At 56.7% G+C, this 19,342-nt stretch overlaps 1 protein-coding gene across 1 annotated transcript; it reads left to right on the forward strand.

Annotated features, from left to right (window-relative positions):
- Nucleotides 1–354: 354 nt before the first annotated feature.
- PDZD7 (PDZ domain containing 7) lies at nt 355–19,317 on the forward strand (the record flags this gene model as incomplete). Its single annotated transcript, XM_080822703.1, has 17 exons — nt 355–577; nt 5,833–5,973; nt 6,294–6,468; nt 7,003–7,179; nt 7,413–7,560; nt 8,772–8,832; nt 9,228–9,635; nt 10,135–10,329; nt 11,901–11,951; nt 12,509–12,684; nt 16,039–16,130; nt 16,249–16,340; nt 16,497–16,568; nt 17,070–17,663; nt 17,972–18,072; nt 18,477–18,521; nt 19,027–19,317. 17 exons carry the CDS (start codon nt 355–357, stop codon nt 19,315–19,317), a joined length of 3,042 nt encoding a protein of 1,013 aa, XP_080678829.1.
- Nucleotides 19,318–19,342: the final 25 nt, after the last annotated feature.

Genomic DNA, 19,342 nt, shown 5'->3' on the forward strand with positions numbered 1-19,342 from the left:
TCCCACTGGCCTTGTAGGATTGGCTCCGAAAGTCTGCGATGGTGCCTGGACTGGGCCAGGGGCAGGAGAGGAGAGGGGCCTAAGGCATGGGACGACAGGATGCTCAAATCAGGGCCGGGGTGGAAGTTCTGGCGGGCAGCGAGGGCAGCGATTACACCCTTGTCCCCATCCCTGCTCTCCATCCGCAGGCCTGGAGCGCACACTCCTGAGAAGCAGCCGAGGTGGGGCGCTCCCAGTACTGAGACCCCTGCCCCCGAACAGAAGGCTCATGGAGCCGGGAGCACGCAGGGCCCTTTTCGCAAGGGCTAGCAGGTTCCTTCTGGACTTGTAGGGCGCCGCCTCAGGCTAGCCACAATGGCGCAGGGTTTTGCAGTGGGCTTTGATCCACTGGGCCTCAGAGACCTCAGCTCGGGCTCCCTGAGCTCCCTCTCCTCCCGCGGCCACCTGGGCAGCGACTCGGGCTCCGCAACGCGATACCTGCTGAAGAGGCAGCAGCGGCTGCTGAACGGGCCCCCCCGCGGAATCCGAGCCTCATCGCCCATGGGCCGCGTCATCCTCATCAACACCCCCATCGAAGGTGTGAGCAGGGCCCAGCTCGGGCCTGGCGCTGAGGGTGGGGGTAGGGGCCCTGCTGGGAGGAGGAGCTGGAGAGATGGGAGTCTTAGAGCTGTGGGGCATGGGGGCCCCTGTTTAGCCACACACTCCTCCTGGTCAGCCCTTTCCTGAGGTTCAGGCCAACACTATAGGGTTGCAGGATTGTAGAGAGGTGGGAGGGGGAGATAGGAGTGTGGAGGCAGGGACAGGTGTGTGTGATGTGCTAGCTCCCCAGCCAGCAAGGTAGGCTATGGAATGGGCAGCCCCATCCTAAGGACTCCGCCTTTCTCCTGTCCCTTGGTGTTTGCCCCTCAGGCTGGGAGGAGCAGGATGGAGAAAGCTCTCTCCATCAACCAACCCACTGTGTGACCAGCTCCATGCTGGGCTGTGAGGACTCAGTGACCACTGGGGAGACAGAATTAAAGGTTTCAGGTGCAGGGGCACCTGGCTGGCTCAGTCCAAAGAGCTCGTGACTCTGGATCTCAGAACATGAGTTCAAGCCCCAACTGGGTGTAAAGATTATGTAAAATAAGTAAATAATTAAAAAAAAAAGATTTCAGATGCAGAAGAAAAGAAAGAGGTAGGGTAGCAAATGTTCCAAAGAGAGGGGAGAGGAGGAGGGTTGAGGGTCCAGAAGGGAGCCCCAGGCCTGGGCCCCGAACCAGGGGGTTACCTGATCTGACACAGTTGCTTCATGCTGTTACATTGCACACCTGCTCTACACCAGGTCCTGCGGGGGGCCTGGAGAAAAACAAGGGTCAATCTTCACCTTCCAGAAATGAACAGTGTAGTGGGGCTTAGAGACAGAGCGATGAGAGCAGCTGGTGCTGGGATGGAGGTTTCCCAGACAGGGCTGGAAGTGGAAACTGAGAGCACAGGGTGGAGGCCCCAATGGTGGTGGTGGGGGCAATTAGGAGACAGCCTGGCTGCAGTGACAGATGTGAGGCGACAAAGAGGCAGTGAACAAGGCAGGACTTTGAGTGTCAGCAGGGGTGGGGAGCAGAATGGGCACCCCCTGGGGCTGGGCTTCCTGTGGGACAGATGTGATAAATATCTCCAGCTCCCCTTCTGTTTCCCAGCCAGCAGAACTCCCCTGGCTGGATCCCAGAGTGGACTTTTCAGACCCATCTCCTCCCCTCTGACCCAGCTGGCATCACTGTCCCCTTACCCCGGCTGCTGGGGTGCTCAGGGTGCAGGCTTTCCTGCACCAGTGGCCCAGGCCTGCTCACTCCCATCATCTACCGTGCTGGGTCTCCCCCACCCCAATGAGCACCAAGGCACTACTCAGAGTTACCACTGCCACTCGGGTCATGGAGCAAAAGTCCACAGAGGAGCTAAGGGACGTGGTAGGGGACAGGGAAGGCACTGGGGCACGACCTTTTTAGGTCCCATTGTTTTTTTTGTTTTTTTTTTTTAATTTATTTATTTGTTAGAGAGAGAGAGAGCGAGCAAGCACAGGCAGACAGAGTGGTAGGCAGAGGCAGAGGGAGAAGCAGGCTCCCCGCCGAGCAAGGAGCCTGATGTGGGACTCGATCCCAGGACGCTGGGATCATGACCTGAGCCAAAGGCAGCCGCTTAACCAACTGAGCCACCCAGGCGTCCCTAGGTCCCATTGTTTTAAAAGAACATATACATCCCCCTCACACAGCCCCAGACAATGCCCCAACTATGGTGTGACGGCTCTGTACGCTCTCCCCCTAAAGATGCTCTTGCAGAAGTTCCAGGATGGCTCTATCCAACTGCCTCGCCCTTGAGCCCTGCTCCTGCAGCTAAGGGGAGGGCCAGACAGACTTCCACCTGCCGGCCCCTACCCTGTCTGGGCCGGGAGCCCCTGAGCTCAGAATTTTCCCTTCCACCTGAGCACAAACATCTCCCCAGTCACTGCATCCCGGAACCTTTCCTCCTTGTTACTATTTAGACCATTCCAGAGGCCTAAAGTAACTGATAAGGGAGACACAGTGGGGAGGGAGAAACCACGACTCACCTCACCCCCATGACTTCCCACCAGCTCCTCAAACTCAGCTGGTCCCAGAGAAAATTCATTCTCTGATCCAAACCAGCCCTTCCTCCCCTCTCTCCTTCATCCATTTATTCTTTTACTTACTCAAAAAATCCTTGGCAGATACCAAGTGCTGTGCAACATACTGGAGATACATTGGCAGAAAAGGATTACAAAGTCCCTACCATGAGTGAATTTATAATCTAGCGAAAGGTGACAGACAATAAATAATATGTGAGGAAGCCAGTCATGAGAAAGGATGGTAAGACCCTTGGAGGCACTAATTTGCATGGTAGGATAGAGTAGTGGCTCACAAACTTGGGAAGACATCAGAATTGCCTGGGGGGGTTGTGAAAAGATAAGCTGCTGGGGTCCCACACCCAGAGCCTCTGATTCAGGGCACCTGCAGTGAAGCCCAAGAATACACATTTTTTAAAATATATTTTTCTTTTAAAGATTTTATTTTTGAGTAATCTCTACCCCAATGTGGGGCTCAAACTCACAACCCTGAAATCAAGAGTCACATGCTCTACTGGCCGAGCCAGCCAGGTGCCCCAAGAATACACTTTAAAAAAATGTATTGGGGGGCGCCTGGGTGGCTCAGTGGGTTAAAGCCTCTACCTTTGGCTCGGGTCATGGTCACAGGGTCTTGGGATCAAGCCCCACATCGGGCTCTCTGCTCAGTGGAGAGCCTGCTTCCCCACCCACCCCTCTGTCTGCCTCTCTTCCTACTTGTGATCTCTGTCTGTCAAATAAATAAACAAAAAAAAATTAAAAATGTATTTATTTGAGAGAGAGCAGGGGGAGGAGCAGAGGGAGAGGGACAAGCAGACTCCACGCTGAGCTCAGAGCCTGTTGCAGGGCTCGATCCCAGGACCTGAGATCATGACCTGAGCTGAAATCAAGAGTCAGTTGGTTAACCAACTGAGCCACCCAGGTACCCCAAGAATACACATTTTTAATAAGTTCCTAAGTACTGCTGGTGGCCTGGGGGGCACGGTTTGACAATCACTCTAATAGAGGTCACCTGGGAGGAAGGGAAGGGACTTCAGGGAGGGTAGACCAGGAAAGCTTCTCAGAGAAAGTGCTGTGTGGGCCAGGAGGGGCTGCAGATTGGGAGCTGGCTTTATGAAGGTCTGGGTAAGAGTTTCACAGATTGAGGGAACACTGAAATGATTAGCCTGTGAGAGGAATAGGAGAGAGGTCAGTGTAGCCAAAGCTCAATGAGGCTGGGATGGCAGCCAAAGGTGAAGGGAGAGAGGTGGGCTGAGGATAGCCCACGGAGGGCCTTACTGGGCCTACGGGACTGTGGAGTTCCTTCTAGAAGCAGGAGCAGGTGCTGAAGTTTTTAATAAGCAGGCATGATCTTCTGTAAAAGCTAACTCTGGCCATTGTGTAGAGAATGGCCTAAAGGGGGCAAGACTGGGAGTGAAGAGACAGTGAGAAGGCTGTGAGCTCCTGGAGGGGGAGGTCAGTGGGCAGGGGTAGGCCAGTGGAGGTAGAGAAGTTTCTATCCTCAGAGGCCCCAAGCTCCTATGCTCAACACTAGAGATTGGCAGCCCACTGGCCCAGGGCCCTAGGAAGGGCCCAGGGAGGAACTGAGAAGAAAGAGGGTTGGGGGACAGGAGAGCCACAGACTCCTGTGCTGGGTGGAGATGTGTGCAGACAGAATCAGGCAGGAAGCCTCAGGATGCCACACATATCTGTCTTGCACCATCCCCTACCCACAGGCTGCCCTTGGAGATTTCTTCCAGAGCTGCTCTGGTCATGTATTGTAACCTGATTTCTCATACATCAAGCAGAAGTCTGTGTGTGTGTGTGTGTGTCTGTGTGTGCACGTGTGAGACAGAGAGAGAGAGAAACAGAGACAGAGAGAGAGAGAGAGAGTTCTCCCTCTCAAATACCTCTAGAGTAAGCCTTGCCCAAGAAGAAATCTCACCTTCTCACCTGGGACCCAGCTTCCCTCTCGAGTCGTCTTCTTCTTCTTTTTTTTTTTTAACATTTTATTTTATTCATTTAAGATATTATTTTTTTATTTGACAGACAGAGATCATAAGGAGGCAGAGGGAGGCAGAGGGAGGGAGAGGAGGAAGCAGGCTCCCCACTGAGCAGAGAGTCCGATGCGGGGCTCTATCCCAGGACCCTGGGATCATGACCCGAGCTGAAGGCAGGGGCTTAACCCACTGAGCCTGAGCCACCCAGGCACCCCCACCTCCAGTCTTCTTAACTTTTCTAACCGAAGACCTTCTCAAGGACCCACCTCAAAGCCTTTGTTCACTCCATCCCCTCCCTCTTGGCGCCCTCCCTTTCTGCTCCACCCATTGAAATCCCACCCATCTTGTCTTCCCAAACATCTTCCCTGGCAACTGCAGCTCCTGGGAAGCCTGCTTCTCTGACGTGATGATGGAGTGCTGATGGAGAGGAGCACTCTGGGGGCTCCGGGCATATACTGCAGCAGAGTGGTATTTTGGGTTTCCTTCCTCATCTAGTTAAGTAGCTCCTTGAGCCCTTACCTCCAGAATCATAGAGTCTAAGAGATAGAAGGGGCCTCAGAGATCCTTCTACAACACCCCAGACAGGGATTTATCAAGTGCCAGATTGTATGCCTCCAAAGATGGGGAACTCACTATCTCTCTTGGAAAACTCATTCCATTGTCTGACGGCTGAAGGTTTTAGAGTTTTTTCCTACTAAATTGACCTCCATCGAAGTCCATTATTGAGCTTGGTTCTGCCATCTGGGTTACACAGACAAAAACATCCAATGCCTTTCACAGAATAGCTCTTCAACTATTTGAAGACAGAGCTCGAATACTCCTTTCTGCTGAAGATGAAGAGCTCAAACTTGGCTCAACTCTGCCCCATAGAATGGAATCTTGAATTTCTTTTCTATCCATCTGACCCTCAGAGGGGCAGGGGTTTTAGGAATTTCTTCTATCCCAGGCCTGTGGGAGTGAGAAGCTTAGTAAGCACCAGAAACACACACAGCCCTATATAATCAGGGAAGGAGAAGACCATCTTCTAATATGGAGCCCTGTCCTGCTTGTTCCCATACTCTCTCCCTGACCCACACTCTCAAAGTCACCGACCGGGAACTCAGAAATTGGCTGCCCTTAGGCCTTAGGGCCTTAGGTATCTGTGCCTAGCAACCCAGCCCAAACTGGGAAACCCAGGGGCCCTCTGTGCCCAGACTGGACATGGGAGTCATGTCTGTGTCCCTCCCTGCTCCCTCCACCACACAGCCAACAGTAATGAGAGCGATATCATCCGCGCTGTCCGGGTGGAGAAGAGTCCAGCAGGGAGACTGGGTTTCAGTGTGCGGGGCGGCTCTGAGCACGGCCTGGGCATCTTCGTCAGCAAGGTGGAGGAGGGGAGCAGTGCAGGTGAGCAGGGTCCCCTGAAGGGAGGTGCTGGCTGAAGGTATGAGCCCCCACCTCACTGGGGTTCTGGAGTCCTATTTTCAGGGATGACAGGAAAGGGTCCTCAGCTTTGGAGGGACTGATCCAATGGGGAAATGGGGCCGCCTCCCCAGATGGAGCGGGCTAATGGACAAGTCCCTAGTCTAATGAGGAATACCCAGACTCATCTGAGGACCCCAAATCTCGTGGAAGGGAGCCTGGTGGGGGGGGCAGTGGAAGGCTTAGCTTCGCCCTGGGGGAATTGTCCCAAGAGGCCCATGCCAGTTGCCCCTCCTCTGGTGCAGAGCGGGCTGGCCTGTGCGTGGGAGACAAGATCACGGAGGTGAATGGGCTGAGCCTGGAAAGCACCACCATGGGCAGCGCCGTGAAAGTGCTCACGGGCAGCAGCCGTCTGCACCTGACGGTGAGACGCATGGGCCGAGTGCCGGGCATCAGGTTCTCCAAGGAGAAGACTACATGGTGAGAAGGCCTGGTCCCGGCCCTGACCTTGCCCCACCCTGTCCAGCCCACCCAGCCCACGCAGGAGAGGCAGGAGACACAGGGCTCTGCGTGGGACTTGGCTATCCCTGGCTCCCGCTCTTTCTGTCCCCCTGGCACTGGAAACACAGCGATCCCAAGGCCTGACACTGCAATGAGACAAGGCCGTGTCTGTCCCCCAGCTCTCCTCCCAGCTCTGTCCCAGATGCCAGCGGTCCTGCCCCCAATGCTGTCATCGCTCCCGGGAGCCAGGGCATAGTAACAGCTCCTCACCCTCAGGGCTCTTGTGGGGACGTGAGAGGGGCCCTGGCACAATGGGCCGCTCCACAGAGAGAGGAAATTGGGGCGGTTTCCCCACCTGAGGAAGGGGACTTCCCACTGAAGGGCTCAGGACTGGGGAGTCCCCCAAGGCAACCAACCCTTACCTGTGCAGTCATCGGGGATGCTGGGAAGAGAGGGGGTGCCTGGTGGTGGCTGGGGGGAGCCTAGACTGATGGCTGCTTGCTGCTGTCCCAGGGTGGATGTGGTGAATCGGCGGTTGGTGGTGGAGAAGTGCAGCTCAACGCCGTCAGACAGCGGCTCGGAGGACGGCGTGCGCCGCATTGTCCACCTGTACACCACGTCGGACGACTTCTGTCTGGGCTTCAATATCCGCGGGGGCAAGGAGTTTGGCCTGGGCATCTATGTGTCCAAGTGAGGGCTGGGGCAGGGCATGCAGTGGGGACGGGTTGGCAAAGGAGGCTCAGCCAACCACATGTCCCAAGGAGGGCCTAGGTCAGGGGTGGGGCCTGGGTAGGGGTGGGGGGCTCCAGGAGGAGGGTCAAGGATTTTGGCTGGGGTGTTCCTGTATCTAAGTGAAGAGTCTGGTCTAGGGTGAGGGAGGGCAGGCCAGGTGACCTCTCAGACTGCCTCCTGTCTGACCCCAGAGTGGATCATGGTGGGCTGGCTGAGGAGAATGGCATCAAGGTGGGGGACCAGGTCCTGGCGGCCAACGGCGTCAGTTTCGACGACATCAGCCACAGCCAGGCCGTGGAGGTGCTGAAGGGCCAAACACACATCATGCTGACCATCAAGGTGGGCAGGACTGTGGGTGTCAGGGAGAGGCCAGACTGTAGGAAGGACTTCCCAGACCTCTAGTACTTAATACCTGTTGCCCTACAACTTAGGACTTTTCCATAGCCATTTGAGAGGGCAAGACATTGTGCTCATCCCTACTGCACAGAAGAAACAGGCTCAGAGAGGCAGAGTCGTTCAGGAATCATGGTCACTTCCTCAGCTGGCCAGCAGCAGGACCTGCTTGCAGTCCTGCTCCCCAGACATGGAGGGCAGTGCCCTTTCCGATGAGTGGTGGAGGTGCAGGTGTGGAAGGAGAAAGCATCCTGCCCAGAGGGTGGGCACTAGCTGTGTCTTTGGGAGGGACCTGGGCTCAGGGCAAGGAGGCTGGGCTGGGGCCAGAGATCGGATTTCAGGGGAGGCACCTGCATTCATGATTCATGTGGGTCTCACACTTGCCTGAGGATCATGTCATTCTCACTCTGGCTGCAGGGCCAGGGACGGCTCGCTCTCCACTGGAACCCACTCCGGCCCCACTCTGGCCCCGCTCTGCTCTCCTCCCTTCCCTAGCCTTCACCCATCTCGCTCTTCAGGGCCTCCTCTGCCATTCCTCCGCCTTCTGCCACTTGGTTTCCTATCCCACAACCCCCTCACATCCCGTTTCTCCCTTCCCTTCTTCTCACATGATCCCAAACACTCTTCCTCTCTCCCACTCTGCCCCTTGTTCATTCCTTCAACATTTTTGAGTATGTACCACATGACAGCCTCTCTGCCAGGTGCTGGGGCTATGACAGTGAGCAAGACAGAAGTGTCTGCCCAGAGGGGTGGGAGGTACTGGGGTGGGGGGAGCCAGGCAAACAGGCATGCTGACTGACAAATGCTGTAAGGAAATTAACAGAGAAATGGGAGGGGTTACTGAGGAAGGCATTTTTAGCCGGGGGTCAGGGCAGGTCTCTCTAGAGGGCTGACACCTGAAGAGGGAGAAGGAGTTAGCCAGAAGACGAGTGGAAGGAAGAGAATCCAGACCGAATGGGCAGCAAATACAAAGCCCCGAGATACAGAGGAATTTGGCATGTTCAGACATAAAGTGGCCCATTTGTCTCAAGTGTGATGAACTTGGAGGAGAGAGATGGAGTTGGAAAGTTTACTCCTGTCCCATCACTCCCCCTTCTCACCCACCCCCTTCTCACCCACTCCCCCATGCCCTCCTATGCCCACCATGATCTTCCCAGGAGACTGGCCGGTACCCTGCCTACAAAGAGATGGTTTCTGAGTACTGCTGGCTGGACCGATGTAAGTGGCTCAGACCCTGGGTTGGAGGGAAAGGGCTGAGGCCCGACAGTGGGTCGGAGTCTCTGAGGACTAATGGGGCAGGAGGAGCAACCTGCTTGGGACTTCCTCACTGCCGGGAACCATTTCTGGGTTCCCGGCTCCCCTGGCTCTGGAGTCCGGGGTGGGGTGGGGGTGGGGAGTTGCCGTGAATGGAGGAGAAGGGACTTGCCTAAGGTCTCTCAACAAGTCAGGGGCAGGACTGCTGAGCTGCCGGTTCCCCAGAGCCCGTGCTTCCAGCCTCCTCGGGTACCCAACACTCACCCACCCCCATGCCCAAGGTGGTGTGCAACCCTGGCAGGGCCCTGAAGCCGCCCGGCCTTCCCCTGAGATGCCCCTGCCTTCCCCACTGCCTGCAGTGAGCAACGGGGTGCTGCAGCAGCTGTCCCCGGCCTCTGAGAGCAGCTCCAGCGTCTCCTCCTATGCCTCCAGTGCCCCCTACAGCTCCGCTGAGGGCTCGGGTTCCCTGCCCTCCGACCGCATGGATGTCTGCCTGGGGCCTGACGAGCCGGGCAGCTGGGGCCCAGGCTGGGGGCGGGCAGACACAGCCATGCAGACAGAGCCTGACGTGGGGGGCCACGTGGAGACCTGGTGCAGCGTGAGGCCCACCGTCATCCTCAGGGACACTGCCATCCGCTCCGACGGACCCTGGCCTGCCCGCCGCCTGGATTCTACGCTCTCTGAGTCCCCGAAGACTGCTCTGCTGCTGGCCCTGAGCCGGCCACGGCCCCCCATCACGAGGTCCCAAAGCCACCTGACCTTGTGGGGTATGTAGGGAAGGGGCGGCTGATGCTCTCTCCAGAGCTCCCAGTCCAACACCTGCCGCACATCCAGCCCTGGGCCCTCCCTTGGCTCTAGGCCTTGACTAGGCCTCATTTCCAGCCCCAGAATGCACTCAGATGCCACTCTGGGCCCCATTTTCAACTGGTCCTGGGCCCCAAACCCACCCTCAGATCCAGTCCCAGCTCCTGTCAGCTTTGGGTCCCAAACCAGCCCAAATCCATCCCTGCCACCCTACACACACACAGGCACAGACACACACACCCCGGCCTTTTCGGAGAGTCCTCACAAAGCTGGAGCTGTGGGTGGGGGAGAGGTGGAACGTGAACGAGGAAGCCCACCTATGTCCATCCCCACCTCCCCATAAGGCTGGGGGTCTTGTCTGCCTCTCCTGTCCCTCCTCTCTGCCCCTCTTCACACCCCTGCCCCTCGGCCTTCCCTTCTGCCCACCACCCCAGCTCCCTGGGTGCTCCCTCATGTCCGCAGAGGAGAAGAAGCAGCGGAAGAAGAAATTGGGGTCCTCTGGGGAAAAGGGGGCCCTGCAGCGTTCCAAGACACTGATGAACCTCTTCTTCAAGGGAGGGCGGCAGGGGCGGCTGGCAGGCGATGGGCACAGAGAGGCCTGGACGCTGGATGGAGGGAGCCCAGCCAAGCCCCGCCCTCGCCTAGACCTGGAAAAAGGTAAGCAAGCAGGATGAGAGAGCGGGAGGAAGGCGGTACAGCCCACTTTGGCATCCAGCAGCTCTGGGCTGAACTCCTGCACTGCCTTTTACCAGCTGGGAGTCGCTACCGGCCCCCATAAGCCTGTTTCCTCATGAGTCGCACGAAAGTAATGATTACCTATTTCTTCAGGAATGGTGAGGAATAAGTGAATGGGTGTATGTAAATCACTTAAGGACATCGTCTGACATGCAGAAGGTCCTCAGAAAACATAGTGGTCATTGTTAAACTGTCTCATCTCCCCACTTTACAGAAAGGAAAACTGATAGAGCCACAGCCTAGCCAGGAAGTTAAGGGCTTGGGTCAGGTCTCTGTGCTCTTGGTGCTGAGGTGGGTTGGGCACGCCTCTCCTGGAATATTTGTCTTCACCTCCCCTGGCCAGAGCGCCACAGACCCTACCAGTTCTAGAATCATCCCTGGGCAAGGCTGTTTCTAGATCAGGGCCCAAGTGGAAGGGTCTGGGCAGGCTTCACTTAAGACAGGGGCTTCCAATGGACCCTCAGAGAGGCCTCTTGTCTCTCAGGTGAGGCTCCAAGACTGGACCACAAGTGCATGAATAAGACTCTCAGGGTTGTATGGGACAAAAACTCAACTCAAAGTAGGTTTAAAAGTACTCCTTAGCTCAGCTACTGACGTAAGGAGTTCTAAAGGTTTAAACAGTCTCATCAGACATCTGCCCCCTTCATCTTTGGTTCCCCTTTCCCCTGGGTTGGCTTCATTATCCTGCAGGTTTTGCCCACTCAGAGGGAAGATGGCACTGCTGCTTAGCAACCCAGGGACAGAGGAGAGCTTCTTAAAAATGTCCCGCTGAAGTTCCAGGCTCTCATTGGCCCTGCTGGGTCACATGCCCAATGGGGTGGGCCCATGGTGCTTTCATGGGCCTTCCTCGGTCAGGGACCCACCCTGGAGCCCATGGACTGAGAATGGAGGTCCCCAGGTGAAACTGGGGTGCTGTTTGCAGAGGGAGAGTGGAGGTTGGGTAGGCAAAAACAATGAAGGGATGAGGATCTGGACCCAGCCCCCAATGGGGGGCTAAGGTGAGAGTTCCACGGAAGAGACAAGCTCTTCAGATCAGGCTGGGCCAACCCCACTTCCTCAACCCACCTCTTTTTCCACAGCCCCCGGGGCCCTGCTCTCACCTGATGCTTCTCCTATCCCTCTGGACACTCCTCTCTCTCCTCCAAAGGCTCCTCTTTTTTTCTCTGTCCCCTGAAGGTAGGTGCTCCCCCAAGCTTTGTTCTTGGGGTTCTTCTCTCCATGTATTTGCTTCTAAATGAATTTCCAGAAGCAGAACCCAGACTGCACCCTCTCTTGATCTCAAACTTTCACTGATTCCCCACGGCCTATGAATGAAGTCCCTAGGGGACCGTGGTCCCTGAAGACCTCCGTGGCCTGGCCTCTTGCCTCCCCATTCCACCTCCTTCCAGCCTGAGTTCTTCATTCCAGCCGGTGATCCAGCCACCCCTGAGCCCCCCAAGCCCTATGTTCAGATTGGGAGCCAGGGCCCGCCGCTGAGCCTTTCTTCTCCATAGCAGGGGCAGTGGGGCCCGTGCAGAAGTTTGTCACCTGGAGACTGAGACGTGGTAATTCATGCATCTCTTTTCCGAGGCCTGGTTGACATCAGAGCTGCAAATGGGGTGCATGTTGGGGGCAATTAACGGGCTTTGGGCTGAACTCAGTTGGGGTCATGCATGGGGGATTGAGTGCATACTGGAGGCAACTAAAAGAATTGGGCTAAGCTTACCAGGAGAGACAGGGCTACAGAGAGATATTGGGGTGCATTTTTGAGAACTGGGTACTCAGAGGGACTCCTAAAGACAGGTTTTGGGGAATGAGGGAGCCTGGGCCAGAACTCCATTGAGTACTATGACAGTAACTGTTCATAGGACACCAGCAAGGAACAGACTAGTTTAGGGGTCTGTGTTGGGGGCCAAAGGGTCTGGATTGGAGCTCCCTTGCTGGGCAGATCGCTATGGGAGACCATGGTGCGGAGATCTGGGGCTAGGCTGGGATTCTGTCAGCAGTACCTAGGCCTCTCAGCTGACCTGTTCTGGGGTCTGACCCCACTGAGAGAAGCCCCTGTCTCCTTCCCTGAGGGTTCCTGTCTCCGTCATCATATGCCTTTGCTCCTTCCCTGCAGAGCGGGAGAGGGGCCGGGCCCTGCTCTCTGCCAGGTCTGGGAGCCCCTCCAGCCAGCTGCCCAGCATGGATGAGCAGGTGCAAGCCTGGGAGAGCCGACGGCCTCTTATTCAGGACCTGGCCCGACGGCTGCTGACTGACGATGAAGTGCTGGCCATCACCCGCCACTGCTCCCGGGTGAGCTTCCCGCCTGCCCCCAGCTCCAGCCCGCGGTCACCCAGCCACCTAGTCCCTCATTCATTCAGGCCACAGTCTCTGGTCAGTATCTGGGCTTGATGCCGTGAGGCCAGTGGTCGGTAAAAGCAGAAGTCACTCCTGTTGCGCACGTGCACACGCATACGCGCGCACACACACACACACACACACACACACACTGAGCTCACAGACAGGAAGGGGAGATACAATAATTAGAACCTAAACACCCATAGTGACAAATCACATCAAGTGCTAGGAGAGGAAAGAGCAGGAGAAAATAACCCAAGAGGTACAAATTAGGTAGTGTGGTCTAGGAGGGCCTCCTTGAGCAGGTGATGTTTCAGCTAAGGAGAGAAAGAGCTGGACAGGTGATGAGTTGGAGGACACAAGTCTCTTTGGTCACTGCCTTCACGCTCCTCAAAAGTCCAGCCTTCTCCCCGGAACCCCTGCCTCCCTCTACACCTGGGTCAGCCCACAGGCCCGACCTGATGCCACACCCCCTCCCCTGTTACCCAAGTAAGTAATCCTTTGTCGTCCACACACACACACCTCAAGCCTCCCCCAGCATCTGCACTGTTGTTCTGTTTCCTTCTACTTCAAACAGAAAGTGGGGCTCCAGGGTGGAGTGCAAGTTAGAAGTGAGGGAGTCCTTGTGGCCTGGATGTTGGGGAGGCTGTGGGAGGCACAGCCTCCCCCTCCAGGGGGATCAGAAGGCCCTCTGCTCTTGTCCTGTCTCAGAGTCCCCGGGTTTCCTGTCCTGGTGTCCCCGTGAGGTGCCGGCATCAGCGCACATTAAGCCCGTATGCAAGAACAAGCTCCAGGGGCTCCAGGAAGTCGCTTGTGATTCCCCCCACGCCCTCAGCCTGGTCGGGGTGGGGCTGTGTTGTTTGTCTGTGTGATGTGTACAATTGTGTGTCTGTGGGGTACCTAGGTTTGCGTGCGACTGTGTGTGTGTCTAGCTAAGGCAGGTACGTATCAACTGGAGACAGACACAGTAATTCATGCATCCTTTTCCCGAGGCCTGGTTGACAGCAGAGCCACAGATGGGGTGCATGTTGGGGGGTACCTAGTGCCTTTGGGCTAAACTTGTCATCACCCTCAATTCAGCGCTGAGTGGGAACCCAAGCATCAACCTCCGTGAGCTTGCACCTCTGCTCTCTGGCCATTAGGTGGCGCGCTGTGTCCGTTTCTTGGCTCAGCTCCTTTTCCATCAGCCCTCCGTTCCTCCCACCCTGTCCAAGTCAGGACCACCTCTCACTGCACCCCCACAGCACCTGAATACCCCCCAAACCTGACCCACGCCTCACCAAAGCAATCAAACCCTCTGGGGTGGAGCTCTGGTCGGAATGATTAGTACATCTCCCCTAATGACTTGAAAGCGTGGCCTCAAACCCTAGGCCTCCCTTCTCACTCCTCTGAGCCAGCTCTCCACGGCCACCAGACCAGACTTTAGAAACCCCATCTTGGATCACTTGACACTCCCCAAGTCCCCTTGCAATCTCTTACCTTTGGTGGAACAGAGAAAGTTTCTCAGGCTCACATTCAAGGCCTTCCCTGCTTTGACTCCCCAGCCACGAACCTCAGCCTTCCTGTGGTTGCCACGTCACCACCTCGTCATCTTCTGTTGGCCACTGCCTAGGATTACACATGTGATGAACCGCACAACTCTGGGCCACCACTCACCCTGCAGTCCCAACCTATGCAGCCTACATGGAGGCCCTTTTCTATTTATTTATTTATTTATTTATTTGACAGACAGAGATCACAAGTAGCAGAGAGGCAGGCAGAGAGAGAGAGAGGAGGAAGCAGGCTCCCCGCTGAGCAGAGAGCCCAATGCGGGGCTCGATCCCAGGACCCTGGGATCATGACCCGAGCTGAAGGCAGAGGCTTAACCCACTGAGCCACCCAGGTGCCCCATGGAGGCCCTTCTTGTACCCCGCAGTCAAGCTAACCTTCCGTCTACCCATTATTCCACCCCAACCTTAGGGCACTTTCCTCCGAGTATTCATGCTGTTCCCTGCATGTATCCTTAAGAGTAAATGTAAATGAAACAAACCTACCAAGAGGGGTCAGGGTAAAGGTCACTGCCTCCAGGAAGCCAATCCCGGACTTCGCATGCTCCTCTGAGACTCCCTCTGCCCCACTGCCAGTGTTGTGTCATCCACTGGGGCACTTGGCTCCTTCTGCCCCACGTTTCCCGCTAGACTGACTTCTGAAGGATTTGGAACAGGGTCTTCATCGTTGTGCCCCCACTGCCAGCACAGGGTGTGACACTTAGTAGGTGCTGAATGCAGATTTGTGGCGTTGAAGTGTGTACCTATGTGACAGATTCTGTGCAATCATAGATCTCTCTCTCCAGACACAAGGAGGTGTATTTTGGACACGTGTATGTGTGAGTCCCTGTAACTTTGTGTGTGTTTAGGACCACATAGTTTATATTTTATGTCCCGAAATTTATGATGTTTCACTCTGACCACCAGGCCTTGCTGTCTGTGTTTATTCCTTTCCAGGATGAAGAGTGTGTGTGTGTGTGTGTGTGTCCCTGAATCAGTACTTGTCTCCATTCCACCACTAGGGGGCAGTGTGTTGTCCAAAAAGGGAGGCTCCCAGTGTTCCCTTTGCCAGTTTGTCTTCGTTGGTGGGGTGTGGCTGGTGGCATCGGGCAGTGCCAGGCAGAAGGGCTTCCACCCCCCGCCCCCGCAGGGGACTGAGTGGAGAGGCTTTCTGTCGAGCCACCCCTTCCCCAAGGTCCCTATTCCAGCGCTGAACAAAGCCTAATTGGTAGGTCTCTCTGCAGACACAGGCTGGGCCAGGCGAGCCCAGAGCCTAGCGTTTGGCCCTGGTTCCTTCCTTCTGCCTGGAAGGTGGGGGTGGGGAGGAGAGTCCACTGCCCGCACATCCTTTTCCGGCACGCAAGCTGGCGGGAGCCTGACTTCTCAGGTTCCAATCGCTCTTCACACTTCCTTATCTGTGTGGCCTTGGGCAAAGTCCTTCTCTCTGAGCCTCAGTTTCCTCAATCTGTAAAATGAGAATAATTCATGTCATCTCTCAGCGTCGCTAAATGAGAGACCATATGGAAAAGGCGTACAAAAGGGCTGGTCCCAAAGCCGTTGCTGGTCCCAAAGCCGTTGCTGCCCCCCCCCCCCCCAGCTATTATAGGTCTGTTAGCTCACTTGCAGGCTTCCCCCTAGTCACCAACACTGCCCTGTCCCGGGGACAGCCTGGGGATGGGGAGCAGCTTTCCTAAACATGGGGAACCCCACAGGCTCACGCAGCCCCTCCCCCCAGCTCTGGATGTCCCAGCCACTGGGTGACCTGCAGCCCCTCTCTCTGCAGTACGTGCATGAGGGCGGCGTGGAGGATCTCGTGAGGCCCCTGCTGGCCATTCTGGATAGACCCGCAAAGCTGCTGCTACTGAGGGACATCAGGTGGGGTGGAGGCTGTGGGGAGGGCTTGGGGGCAGAAAGGGGTCCCCGGAGAACTCCCCCTACTGTACCCCACCAGAACTGTGCCCCTGCCCACCCCTCATCTCTCGCCTTCCCCCAGGTGCGTGGTGGCCCCCACCGACCTTGGCCGCTTTGACAGCATGGTGATGCCCGTGGAGCTGGAGGCTTTTGAGGCCCTTAAGAGCCAGGCAGGTCAGCAGCTGGGGGTAGGATGTGCAGATTCCGAGCCCCAGCTGGGGATGGCAAGAGGGCCTCCCAGGGGAGAGGAGGCAGAGATGACCTTCAGCTGTGTCCATCATGGAGCCTGGCAGGGCCCCCAGTCTCTGAGGGGATCTCCTTTCCCAGCAGTGCGGCCTCCTGCCTTGAGACCAGCCCGGCAGGACACACCGCCCAAGCGTCACCTCATCACACCTGTGCCTGGTCAGTCGGAGTCCCAGAGCTGGGGGAGGGGGCACACTCCTGGGGTACCGGGGAAGGGAGGACGGGCCTTCCGTCCCTGCCCCCACATAGGGTGTCATGGCTTCAGAAGGCTGTCTGGTCCCCTGAAGGAAATCCCTTGTCCCCCAGAGTTACATTTATCACTTCCACTCACCACCCGTACTATTATTTACTTAATAATTGGTTTTAAACCCACTCACTTTTTAAATCTAGTCTCCTTCTACGCAATAATCTCTGAGAAATGACCAGTTTGGTGAGCGAGTCATGTTTTTTCTAAGACACAGACTGTGATAGAAAGCTTTAAAGTACTGTGTTAGCCGGGAACCTAGGCAGAGTCCCTCCCTGTGGGAACACCACCGGAGGGCCTGAGCCAACCAAGCCAGGGTCTCACGCGCCTTCCACCAGCAAAGGCAAGGACTGGAGCCTGGCAGGGTGGCCTGGGCTGGTGAGGACGGGCAGCCTGACCTTGGCCCTCTTCCCCAGACAGTCGTGGAGGTTTCTATCTGCTGCCTGTGAATGGCTTCTCAGAGGAGGATGACAATGGGGAACTGAGGGAGCAGCTGGGGGGCCTCCAGCTCTCCCTGGGGGCCTCTGCTCCCCACTATCCTCATAAAGGGATCCCCCCTCTCCAAGATGTGCCAGTAGATGCTTTCGCCCCACACCGAAGCACCAGCACCCCCCCTCCCCAGCCACCTCCTGTCGCTCCCCGGCCCCCAAGGCCTAACTGGCTACTGACGGAACCCTTGACCCGGGAGGACCCTCGGCAGAGCCAGAGCCAGGGCCTGGCTCAGAGCCGAAGCCGCAGCCGCAGCCGGTGCCGAGGCAAGTCCCCGGGACGCAGGTGCTCCCCATCCCCAGCACCTATCCCCACCCCGAGTGCCGCCGACGGGCGCTACCACAAGCCTCGCAAGGCCAGGCCCCCTCTTCCCCGACCCGTGGGTGAGCAAGCAGCCAAGGCAGGGAGCCGTCAAGGCCACTCTGAGAATGGAACTGGCAGGACAGCCAGGGAGGCCTCCAAGAAGGCCCCTGGCGGGGAGCTGAGGACAGTCATGCTGTCCAAGATGAAGCAATCCTTGGGTGAGTCCACCTGGGGCTGGGCCTGGCAGATGGGGCTCTTGGGTTTGGATGAGGTTCCTGGCCTTGGTTTTGGGGTACAACTGGGGGGCCTGGTATTAAGATTTGGATATGGGGGCCTCTTGGGGAGGTTTGAGATTGGAGGGGGTGGGAACTGGAGAATTTTTGGAATCAAAGACTGAGTGGGAACTGAATCTGAGGATTTGGGAGAAGTTGGGGTCTAGACTTGGTGCTGGGGTGCTGGGTTTCTTCTGGGAGCTCTGGGGTGAGGGGAGTGGTCACACACTCACCCAGTGCTTCTCTTTCACTAGGCATCAGCATTTCTGGGGGCATTGAATCCAAGGTGCAGCCCATGGTGAAGATAGAGAAGATCTTCCCTGGGGGGGCTGCCTTCCTCAGTGGGACCCTGCAGGTGGGTGAAGAGTACCCAAGCCCACTCCCAAGGTCCAGAGCTGAATTGGGGGGTGGGGGCCGGAACCTGCTCATCTTCCAGCCAGACAGGTTTAAACCAGGTCATGGGAGGAGACTTAGGTGCAGGGGGGGTCAGGCCGGCAAGATGAACAAGCCCAGGGAGAAATCTGTCCCCTCATGCCAGCCTGAGCCTGAGGGTGGCCCATCCTGTTCCACCCCTATCCCCAAGGGACAAAGGGCCATTGTCTGTGCTTCACCCTGCTCCCCACGGCCCCAGGCACAAAAGTCCCATTGTCCATCCTCTCCACCCAGATGGGGAGGAGTGTCCTAGCTGCTGGAGGTGAGAGGTTGGATGGTGGGATGACCTGAGAAGGGAGGGCTGTGATTTCCCCACCCCCACCCCAGGCTGGCTTCGAGCTCGTGGCAGTGGATGGAGAGAGCCTGGAGCAGGTGACCCACCAGCGAGCAGTAGATACCATCCGCCGGGCTTATCGAAACAAGGCTCGGGAGCCCATGGAGCTTGTGGTCAGGGTCCCTGGGACCAGCCCACTACCCTTACCCCCTGACTTGTCAGCCCTCACTGACCAGCGCCTTCCTGTTGACCATGCCCCTGCCCACTGACCCCTTGATGGTACTCCTTTCCTCCCACTGCCTCCTAGAACGTCCCATTAATGCTCTGCTCACCAAAATCCAGATTCCTCCCACCAATGCCAGGCTCCTCCTTCAGAGGGCCAGCCCAGTCCCTTCTCTAGCTTCCAGACTCCTGATGCTAATCCCAGACTCTCCCCACCTATGCCATGACTCTTCCCACTGACTTCAGATCCTCCCACTGACTCCCAGGACCCTCCTGCTATCTCCCAGACCCCACCTACTAACCTCCTTGGGACTCAGGAACCTCCCACTCTTGCTTGACTTGGCTCCTCCCAAAGCTCCCCCCACCTTCTTCCCTCTCCCGCTATCACTAAGGCTCTGCCCTTTCCAGATAAACTTGGTGTCAAGGACAAAGTGCTCCTGGGTAGCCTGTGTCACTCGCTCACTGCCCACAAACTCCCAGGATGGGAAGAGTTTGGGAGAAAGCCAAGGTCTGGAGCTTGGGATTCGTGGGCACTTTCTTCTGACGTTCCTTTTAACGCCCCCAAGCACTGAGGAACATGGGCTCTCAGATAGGGCTTTGAAGGGTCATAGCATCCATCCCCCAGCCCCAAGTAGTGTTCTGTGCAAGGGACAGGATGGAAGGCTTTTCTAGTTTCTCAAACCCTGAGAGACCATTT

Source organism: Martes martes (genome assembly GCF_963455335.1).
Source record: "Martes martes genome assembly, chromosome: 14".
Classification (NCBI taxonomy): domain Eukaryota; kingdom Metazoa; phylum Chordata; class Mammalia; order Carnivora; family Mustelidae; genus Martes; species Martes martes.